Source organism: Etheostoma spectabile, chromosome 9, assembly GCF_008692095.1.
Source record: "Etheostoma spectabile isolate EspeVRDwgs_2016 chromosome 9, UIUC_Espe_1.0, whole genome shotgun sequence".
Lineage (NCBI taxonomy): Eukaryota > Metazoa > Chordata > Actinopteri > Perciformes > Percidae > Etheostoma > Etheostoma spectabile.
Genome location: NC_045741.1, coordinates 10,952,389 through 10,962,904, shown reverse-complemented (window position 1 = coordinate 10,962,904; position 10,516 = coordinate 10,952,389). Strand labels below are relative to the sequence as shown.

The 10,516-nt window shown below is 39.1% G+C and overlaps 2 protein-coding genes across 5 annotated transcripts in view; both read left to right on the top strand.

The window, feature by feature from the left end:
- The window catches only part of LOC116695961 (peptidyl-prolyl cis-trans isomerase FKBP2), a 2,317-nt gene extending 1,446 nt beyond the window's left edge, over nt 1-871 (top strand). For 2 of the 4 annotated variants that reach the window (XM_032526535.1, XM_032526536.1), the window contains exon 2: nt 430-871. The gene's annotated coding sequence lies outside the window, so the exon portion shown is untranslated. Of the gene's footprint in view, nt 1-424 lie in introns of all 4 variants that reach the window. The other 2 variants (XM_032526538.1, XM_032526537.1) reach the window with 2 other exon arrangements.
- Nucleotides 872-2,341: 1,470 nt separating this feature from the next.
- LOC116695920 (nuclear cap-binding protein subunit 2) lies at nt 2,342-6,877 on the top strand. Its single transcript, XM_032526448.1, has 5 exons — nt 2,342-2,606; nt 3,800-3,886; nt 4,777-4,871; nt 5,565-5,703; nt 6,240-6,877. The coding sequence occupies exons 1-5, from the start codon at nt 2,376-2,378 to the stop codon at nt 6,336-6,338; spliced, it is 651 nt and encodes a 216-aa protein (XP_032382339.1). The 5' UTR covers nt 2,342-2,375; the 3' UTR covers nt 6,339-6,877.
- Nucleotides 6,878-10,516: the final 3,639 nt, after the last annotated feature.

Sequence of the window (10,516 nt, the reverse complement as noted above, 5' to 3'; positions counted from 1 at the left end):
CTCGGTTTACACCTATCACCATTTTTAGCCGCTGGGGGAACTCAAATTAATGTTAAAAAACCTCAAAGTGAGATTTGAATGCCATGGGACCTTTTTAAAAGAGAGCAACTTATTCTAAGAAAATCAGCAAACATGCTTTTTTTTACACCCTTTGGATTACATGTTAAATGTTGAGGTGTTGATGCCCTTTAATCTCCATGGCCTCCTGACAGAAAGCATCTGCTCTGCTGTAGTGTCCTTTAGCCACACAACGAATCCTCCCTACTAGCTGCACCTGCTGCTCAAACCCAACCTCTCTGTGAGGGTTGACAGTTTTTTTTCATAAAGATTAATCTAAAAAACAAGCAAAAAAATCAGATTGAGAAACACATGCTGTTTTTTGTTTTTTTTTACATACATGTTTTGAACATTTTAATAATTTTCTATCAGGTTCCAGGAGCTGCTGCAGCATTACGTGAAGATCATCTGACCTCTGATGAAGACTACATGGGAAATCTGGGAGTATAAATAGCTCCCCCCCCCCCACATAGCCACTGTGCTCCTTCCACTGGCTTGGCTTGTTGTGCTCTGATTTATTGGTCTGAAGTTTTTATATGCTACAAGATGTGGTGTTTGTCCATGAGTAGAACTGCCAGTAAACACCTAAACCTAGTATTTGGATGTGGGTTGATAAGGGAGTCATGTCCTGCCATGTCATCTAACATTTATTTGTTATTGTTTGTGATTTATAAGCAGGTTTATTCATATTTTTACATTCTTTTCATTAAATAATTTAGTAAGAAATCAGGCAGTGGACGAATTAGGATCAATGTTTTTGTTCACTTTCAGTATTTGTATTGTGATAATAAAATGTTGAATTTACGGGAAAACATTGCAGTCTCATGTGGTTTTTAACAGTTCTCCTTGGCTTAACATATGTTTAATTTTACAGACCTTAGCTGGTAACAAATACCTCCTGATTGTGTAACACAATACAAGAGAGAGTTCTAAGTTTGTACTCGTCTAAACCTATAGTAGACATAGTCTTATAGTTGTGAAGTGCAGGCTTTAAAGCACTTTTTTACACTTGTAAAAGTTGTATGTGAAGTCTGTTTTATGCACTGACATCTTATGGTTACACACCCTATAAATGTACTATAACACTTAACCATTAAGGTTTCTCTACTTTTAATTGTACATGCTGTTAAGGGCAAATACTGTGAGTAATGTCAGCATGTTCCTGTGATTAGAGTCAGACACCACTTTATAAAAAGCAGTTTGATGTAAAGGCAAGTAGAAAAAACATTTCATTTTAATATATGGTATAATATAAATAAAACAAAAAAAAATAGTAAACTATCCAAAAGATAAGACCTGGGATAAAATGACTGATCAAACTAGGTTTCGTTTATTTCATACATCATTGTATCTTTAAACACAATTTCAGGAGGTACAATGATCATATGCAGGCCGTGTGAAATGGGGAACCCCAAATAAGCTACTAAAAGATTTCCGGGGGGGGGGGAGATAACAATAAACATACAACAAATAATGTACTAACTAAAAATCCAATTTACCATGGACACAGTATTCAATATACCATTACAGAAAAAATAGTAAAATTTAAAAAATGCAAACAGATAAACGATCGCAGCCCAAATATGGCACTCACAACATAATCAACCATCATATGATAAGAGCAGTTTTTCCTCTAACGAGAGGAGTCGCTCAGTAGCCAATCACATAACGTGGCAGCAGCCAATAGTGTGGCACCACATCTCCCAGTTCAACTGCCAGCTTCAATAGTCATGTGACTTTGGATTTTTTTAATCAAATGGCTAAAAAATTAGACACTGGTTTTATAATCAGTCCACATATTCAAAATAACAAATATTAAGCACTTGATTAGTTTGAAGTGGGTAGGACTGAAAAAGTGCCGTTACTTTTTTGGGCTCTGACACAATTAGGACTATTAGGACTAAGCTAGGACTATGCTCGGTCTAAACCCTGTCTTGGTTTCATCAAAACGTGTTTTTGGTTTGTTAAGTGGATATTATTATAGCATGCGTTTGTAGAGTGAGACCCAAAAAACTCATGATGTGTTTTTCTTTTTAAATCAATGTACCGGTGCGTCAAACAAAGTACACAAAGAACATGGACACAGAGAGCACCACTCAGTTAATGTGGGTGTTGATAACAAGATGTTCTTCAAATTTAGAATGTACACGTTGGAAAAAATTAAACGATTTGGGATAATAGGAGATGAGGCTAGAACATACTGAATGCGGTGACAGTGGACAAGGCAGCTTATGTACCGAAGAACAAAGTCTGACGTAAAAAAACAAAAAGTCTGACAGACCCGGCATGACACTGTAGGAGCAAACCTACTCCAGAAGATGGCAGTAGTGCAACATTACGGATGCAAGCTCTTGGTTTTAAAAAGAAGGAGAAGTCAAAAGGAGTTCTTAAAGATCGACCGGAACCGGAAAAGCGGAACAGTTGCAAAGCTGCGGACCGCTGCGTGCGTACCGACCATCTGTGATTTCTTCACAATGTCTGTTAAATTAAACGCATTGATTAGCGATTCTTACGTTGACATTAGTCAATACAGAGATCAACATTTTAAGGTAAGTGAGGAAACATCCGGCAATAACAGAGGCTTGTAACGACAAAGCGGATTGTATTTTAGCTAACGGTTAGCTACCGTTAGCAAAACAACAACGCGGGCTGCTCGTGTTTGTATGGAGTATCTCACGCAGAGGGGATTTCTTTGATTTGGCCCAGGCGTTATGGACAGCTGATATCGTCATATATTCACTTCTTCTCTAACGTTTGTTGTCCAGCTTTGTACTGCACGCAAGAGCTTCAAGCGTTTGGATTTATAACGTTAATTTCGCCTGTAACGTTAGCTAGTAGCTAGCTAGCTCAACGTTAACGTACATTCAGAATCAGAAAAGGATGTATTGCAAAGGAACGTTAGCATGACGTAAGACATGCAAGGAAGTTGCCTTGGTGATTGGTGCATACACAGACGTATTAAAATGAAAATTAACAATAAAGCGAAGTACTAATGCAGAACAGACCATACATATATAGCCTAGCTATATAGAACAGAAATACTACAACAAATATGTAAAGGTTAACGATAACCTTACAAATATTTACAACATGTATGTTTTACCATGGGAAAAGAAGGCTGTATGGTTTTGTGCAGGATGTATCATGTGTAATGGTCAGGTAGTAGCACTAACTAGGAATTTGCTTTGGTTGATGGTGCATACCTAAAAACAATAATGTAAAATAAATACAGAAAACAATTAATACATACATACATACATACATACATGTACAGATGGATGCACAGGATGTAGGATTAAGGTTTGTTGTCAATCAAGCCATAGTCCAGTAAGGAGTTGAGTGTGTCAGTGGGGGTCCTGGACCTTGTTGATGAGGTCAGAGACAGTAGGAAGAAGTCGGAAGAAATTATTTTTGTGGGGTTAGGTTTTGGTCCTGATGTTCCGCAGCCTCTTGCCAGAAGAGAGTTTGAGAAGAGTAGAGAATGTCTTTCTACAGGACCCGGAATTGTGTGCTAGGCCCCTGGATTGACCACAATCTGTTTCAGTTTGCACTTAAACAAGGAAATTTACTGGAGTTCTCTGCACTCATTGCAAATCATTTAATTAATTTAAATGCATTAAATAACTGATACATTGTTAGTATAACAATCTCTGAAACGGCAATCCACTCAGTTAGAGTTTTATTAGGTAACCACAGGTGCTTAGTTTCTGATATTGTTTTTGCATGTTGCTTGTGTTTGTAGGGTAACCGCTATGATCAGGAAAAGCTGCTGAAGCAGAGCAACACTTTGTATGTTGGGAATCTCTCCTTCTACACCACCGAGGACCAGGTAGGACACACTGCCAAGGATGTGTGCACATACAAGGAATTTGACTTTTTGCTTTGCTCTCAATATAATTACACAAAGATGTTTTTATAATCATTATGTTTTTTTATGACAAGAAAATGGGAAAAGTTTGCTCGGTTTTACTTAAAGATGACTTGTTTTGTTAGTTTTTTCATCTTTTTTATGACTTCTGACTTTTTTTATCAGGTCCCCAAAGTCTTGTGACTCTAGCAGTGAGCGAGTTGTAATGTGAATGAGTGTGGTATACTTTTGTGTTTTGTTTAAAACCTTTTAAACCAGAATACATATTTAAAAACTACTTATTTTTGTATTATTGTTAAAAGTATTTCCAAGATAGTCTCTTAAAGCCCCTGACACACCAACCAGTCTGATCTTGAGAGCTTGAGTTGGTCAAAAAAGTGCCTCAGAACAGACCAAAGAGACGAGGCCCAATGTGTCTCCATAACAGCAGGCGGTGCTAATCTGTATAAATTAAAACCGGCAGCTGATTGGTCGTACGTGAAATACGCCGTGCAGTTGCTGAATCTGTCTTCATTTCAGATCGACAATGGTCAGTTTAAAAGGTTTTCGTCAGATTTTGAGAGACTCTAGTCATGCTCATCCCGCTTTTCGTTTCCGGTTTTGCACTCCACCAATCAAATTGGTCATTTTAGTCCGACTGCCGACAGTGCCCGCCTTCCGACTGAACATGCCACGTCGGCCAAAATGAAGGACGACGGCCCGGAACACACAGAACAGACTCGAATCACTGACCTTGCCAGACTGTCTGATGGCTGCTTATTGGGTGGTTATGGCACGGCCCTAACGCTCAACAGATATTTATTATAATCTCTTACATGATTGTCACTTTTGTCTTTGTAACCGATGAACAGGTACATGAGATATTTTCTAAAAGTGGAGACGTCAAGCGCATCATCATTGGCCTGGATAAAGTCAAGAAGACAGCCTGCGGGTTCTGCTTTGTGGAGTATCCTTGTAAATATGAAACCCAATGAAAAATGGTTTTAAAAATATTTTTATTAACCCGCATGCACTGCAAACGCACCTCAAGGCCAGGTCAACAATCTGCCTGCCTGGTTACTAAACAAAGTATTGAATTATTATTAGCTATACGCTTTACCACCACAGCATGAAATGTGCATGTTGTGCAAGTTTAGGAGTCTGTAGTCTATATCCTCGACATTCCACTTCTGGGATTGCCCTGTTGCAGATTTCCACTGGATTTCACTCTTTTTGGCCGGATAACGATTACCTTCCGCTTTCTTTGTGTTGGAAGTTTAAACTCTGGTTGATTTATGAGGACTATGGTTAACCGCTCCTCAGATCTCTGCAGGGTAAATCCAGAAAGCTAGCTCGACTATCTGTCCAATCTGAGTTTTCTGTTGTACGACTTAAACAACTTTTGAATGTACACGTTCCACCAAAACAAGTTCCTTCCCGAGGCTGTTTTTGCAGCGGCACCGTGGCTCTGCGTGGTGCTTAGCACACCCCAAGACGACTATGATTGGTTTAAAGAAATGGCAAAGACCCACAGCATGTTTTTCTCGCATCCCGGAAGGCTGTGTAAACTAGCCAGACCTTCCTTCGCAATGCTGTGGAGCAAGGTCTGGCAAAAAGAGACTAAAGAGTCTGCAACAGACCTTAACCCCTGCTCTACCAGATACTACACACGTACAGGTGCAGAAAATGCCATGCGCTTCATTAATGGCACGCGGCTGGACGACCGTATCATCAGGACAGACTGGGACGCCGGCTTCAAGGAGGGACGGCAGTACGGCCGCGGCAAATCTGGAGGACAGGTGAGGATCAGGACGTTTGTTTATGAGTATGAATGTGTATTCATCCCACCGTTCCCGCGTGTCCTTCATTTATATTGAAAATGTTTTGGAAAACAATATAAAACACAGCATACTATGGTATTTGAAAAATGACGTGCTGAAATGGCATTAAAAAAAAAATCAATACACTATATTATGACATTTTAATACACCAGCATGGTATTTAGAAAGTAATCTCCTGTCTGAAACAAATTATCCATGATTAACTATGGCCTTTTGAAGAGACGGCATTACTATACCATGGCATTTGAAAAATTAAATTCTATATTATGTTGTTAAAATACATAATCATGTGCAGTTGTGTTGTAGTGGTACACTGTGAGCTTTGTGTAAATAAGCAAACATCAATATTGTACTAAGAACTAGCTCATTGGATGAAAAATACAAATACCCTCCTGCATGTAACTTTCGGATAAGACCTCGTTCAACAAAAAACAAAAAAAAATGTAATAATGAAAGATTATTTACTTGTGCCACTGGTTGTGTTTGTTGTGTAGGTGAGAGATGAGTACAGGCAGGACTACGACCCAGCCAGAGGCGGCTACGGTAAGCTGGCTATGCAGCATCGACCCACAGAGGCACAGAACACCTTTTAGGCTGAACCCCACACCAGCAGTCTGCCTGGACTACGCAGAGCCCCACCCTCAGTCCTGGACCAGATGGATTCTTTAACACTGCCACAACATGCTACCACAGACTGTTTGTGCAAACTCTACAGCAGGTCAGCACGGACCACTGGACCCCAGAAATTAGCAGCTGGTATTTATTTTGGTTTCTGTTCTGACTGCCTCTCTGACTTCCATACCTGCTATCGGTCTACATGGTACCCCAGGCCAAAACCCTAAGGGTACAATGAGATATTAAGTCAGGTTTTCATTATCCTGCATCAAGGAATACCATACATTTCTCTACCGGCTGGGAAAGGCTCTGGTAGCATGTAGTGACTGGGTTGATGATGAATCGAATATCAAGACAAAAAGATTTATCTTGTTGAGTCGCCATCTCTGGTGAAAAATAATCCTCTGCTGAATTAATGGTAAGGAAGCATTCTGTTCTTAACTGATTTCCACAAATGAAACTTTGTCTCCCAAACTAGGTATACTTTTTTAAATAAATTTTTTTTTTGTTGACAGTTTTGACGAGTGATATTAATTTTTCCGAAGCACAATGTAATCCTAGTGAAGGTCTCATAAGTAAACCTGCACTAACCGATTGTGTGGTAACTTGGGTGAAGTGAAAACAAGCTGTGATCACAACACTGACATATCACCTTTTAAATTGCCAGTTGCTTATTTACACATCCAGCAGACACGGAGCAATGTTGGCGTTCATTTGGAGGGGTGTTTGTGGCCCCTTGTCTAATATGTGTTTCCTATTTTGGTCTGTTTTTGTCTTCACAAACTCCTGAGGGAAATATCTGTTTCTCTAACTGCTAAATGCTCTGTTTACCAGCTATTCATTAACTCTTGTCAGCTGTTGTGTGCTGGCCAGGTGGTGTGCAAAGGCTTTTTGGAGATATTTAGCTAAAATCGTTGCCTGCTGCTGCTGGAAACAATGCTGCTGAGGGATGCGAGTGTGAACCAAAACAGTAAAGTTTTGGGCCGTACATCCAAAACAACGATCTGAGAGATGCTAGAACTCTCAAAAGTAAGAGGAACTGCAGATTCGGGTGATACGAGTTTGACGCTACCATTGTTAAAGTACTCAAGACCGGTCTTGGTCTCAAGACCACTTTTCTAAGCTCTCGTCTTGGAAGCTACCACCTTTTCTTGTCTCAGATGAAGAGCACTCTGCATTTTATTTTTATTTTATTTTTACTGTGATTGTATGTAAAACATACTCTCTCAAATGCAACCAATAACTTCAGTCATTTCTATGTTGAAATGTGTTACTGTTAAACACTGGCAGTCTGGGAGATGGGAAATGTAATGCCAACCGACACAGATGGGACAACCTAAAATTTTTTAGCGGAACTTAGTAAGAAAGCATAACGAGAGGTAAGTAACGCCAGCCAAGCTAGCTAAGTTATCAATCTGCCTAAATTCTTCACCCAAAGTGATAAAGTGAATATTAGCTATACATATTTGCTAGCTGTGTAAATACTGTATGTTTCAGGGATCTAGTTTCAGTTGTTTGGTCTGGCCTTGGTCTTGTCTCAAGTCACTCTGGTGGTCTTGGTGACTTGGTCTCGGTTTAGGGGGTGCTGACTGGCCGCTACGATAGACTCATAATTCTCAGTCATCTCATCCATTATTAATGTCAAAATATGGATTATAGCAGCTTAAAGAGTAAAGTTGGACACTAGATCAATTAGAATTGCTGAATTGCTTTGTATCCTTTTGAGGATATTGGTATGGAATGCCATTTTATTCAAAATGAGTAAATACATAAATTAATGAATACATGAATGAATAAATAAATAGACATACCTTTGAAATACATCATGAAATAAAGAGGCAGTGAATATTGAATATTTAAATAAAAGCTGGATATATTTATATTTAAATAAATGTAAATATCCATTTAAAATGTAAATGGGCTGTATTTATATAGCACTTTTCTAGTCTTAACTACTCAAAGCGCTTTTTCTTTTTTTTCTTCTTCCATAGTGCAGGAATCATTCTGTATTCATACACAGCCGTACAGGGTGCCACCTGCTCATCAGATAAACACTCACACACATTTACGCTCCTATGGCGCAGCAAGGACATTTCAACATGGCACTGCAGGGCCAGGGATTGAACCACCAACCTTCCAATTGGCAAAAATGTCATATTTAACTAATTGATCCATTTTGATATCAATATTTACATTTATTTTATTTGTATTTATTTCCTTATTTATAGAAAGCCACACGTAAAGATTATAGAGTAGCATTTAGCAAATACTTTGGGGGGAAAAAAACAAAATATGATTTGATTGAAAGGTGAGAGGAGAAAAATAAACCACACCAAGGTGATCTTTGGTAAATTCATGCTCACAATAACCAGCAAGCTAACCGCTAACTGCACAGTAGGCCAACACACTGCCTTCCTGAGTAAGCCCCATGTTGGGGTGTGAGTGCATGGGGAAAAAAGTGAGCAGATAAGTCAAAATAGTTAGCTAAAAGTCATTGCTTGTCACAAAAACCTCCTTTCAGCCAGGTTCTCACTTCTCCTGCATTCTCCATCCGTCCACCAGATGTCCTCAGACTTTCCCGCCTGCCTTCTGGACCGAGCCTGTTTTGGTTGCCTGTTCCTTTGTTCCGACCTGTTGCCCATACCTGACCTGCTCACCTCTCATTCTCCTTTTGAATTAGTTTGAACTGTTGTTGCCATCCTGTAAGCCTGATCTTGACCAAATTTCCTCCCCTGCTTGCCTGGTATGTTTTTGTTTGCAAGTCCTCCTGTTTCCTGACTTCTCTTACATAGCTAGATATAAGTGATTGATTTACAACGGACAGAAATTTGACATTTTCGTCCCTTTTTCAGACTTAAAATTTTTTTTTTTAAATACCACCACCTTACTACTACTAGTTTTACAGTACTTGTTGAAATTCATGGTCAATAACCCTCATTTATATAGAATCATACCTAAAATTTGAGTAAAAAAGCAGAAATTATAAACTATTTTGACTAATAGAGGAACGTACAGCTGAGTTTTGTCAGGATTGAATGTGATCAGTTGTATTTGCAAAGAGCATTGTATGAAATCCAATCCATTTTTTGTGGTAATTTGGTTAAAAAGAAACTCATATTTCAGGTAAACATTTTTTAAAGGGGTCAAATTTATCTCAAGGACAATAGAAGTGTTAACAGTGAAAGCAAGTAGGACTAAAGGACACTGTTTGTCTTCTTTGCACAGAAAAGTCACCACCACCACTGTTTCAGGCCCTTTTTATTATGTTGTAGGTAAGTCACAAGGAGCTGGCCTCAACTGTTGAAAGGATTATAAAATAATTTAATTCCTTCCCCAATTCTATCAAGACACTGTTCATGATCCCCGAAAGCTCCATGCATCCAAATGTTGTGTATTTGACATTTCCTGTGAGTCTGGTGGTTGATCCACTTCCATTTCTTCTTCAGCAATGGAGGTGAAGCTTATCGAGGCCCAAGGTGTGCCCCACATGACACGCTTCTTGCACATTTAGCTGTTATCATAGTCTGGTTCAAAAAGTCAAGTTCAAATGAGGTTAAGTGAGAATTAAACAGTGCCAGACCCAGAATTAATGAGACATTTATTCAAATCAGAGGGCTGTTTGGAACTATAGAAATAAATGCCTTACTTTCCAGCTTTGTCTCACTGAGAAACTCATCAAAGGCAGCTTGTCATTGGCTGGTTACAGATGATGCATTTTGATAATCATCCACCATTACAATGAAGAACAACAGCTCTCAACGGCCGCCTTCAGCGTGAGGATATTCCCCAACAGGTCATTAATTTATAATAAAGGATGCTTCATGGATAAGCAGACTTTAACCACCAGTATGAGCTCACTCGTCGAATCTCCTCTCACCCCTATCTACACAGTTTCATTTACAGTACTTTTGCTCTGGGGATTTTTTTAATCTAAGTTTGGGGAAAGCCCTTTTTTCTCTTAATTGAAATTGCTATTGTTACAGCAGAAAATGAATTTTTGGAAATAGTTTCCTTCCAACTTTGTGGCGGCTATAGAAAGTTCCTGTTCTGTTTTTAATGTGATATTGCACAAGTGCAAAAAGCCAGGTCTATAAAGAAATGCTTTTCTGAGTCCAGAAAAACTTGACTGGCCTGCACAGAGGCCTGACCTCCACCC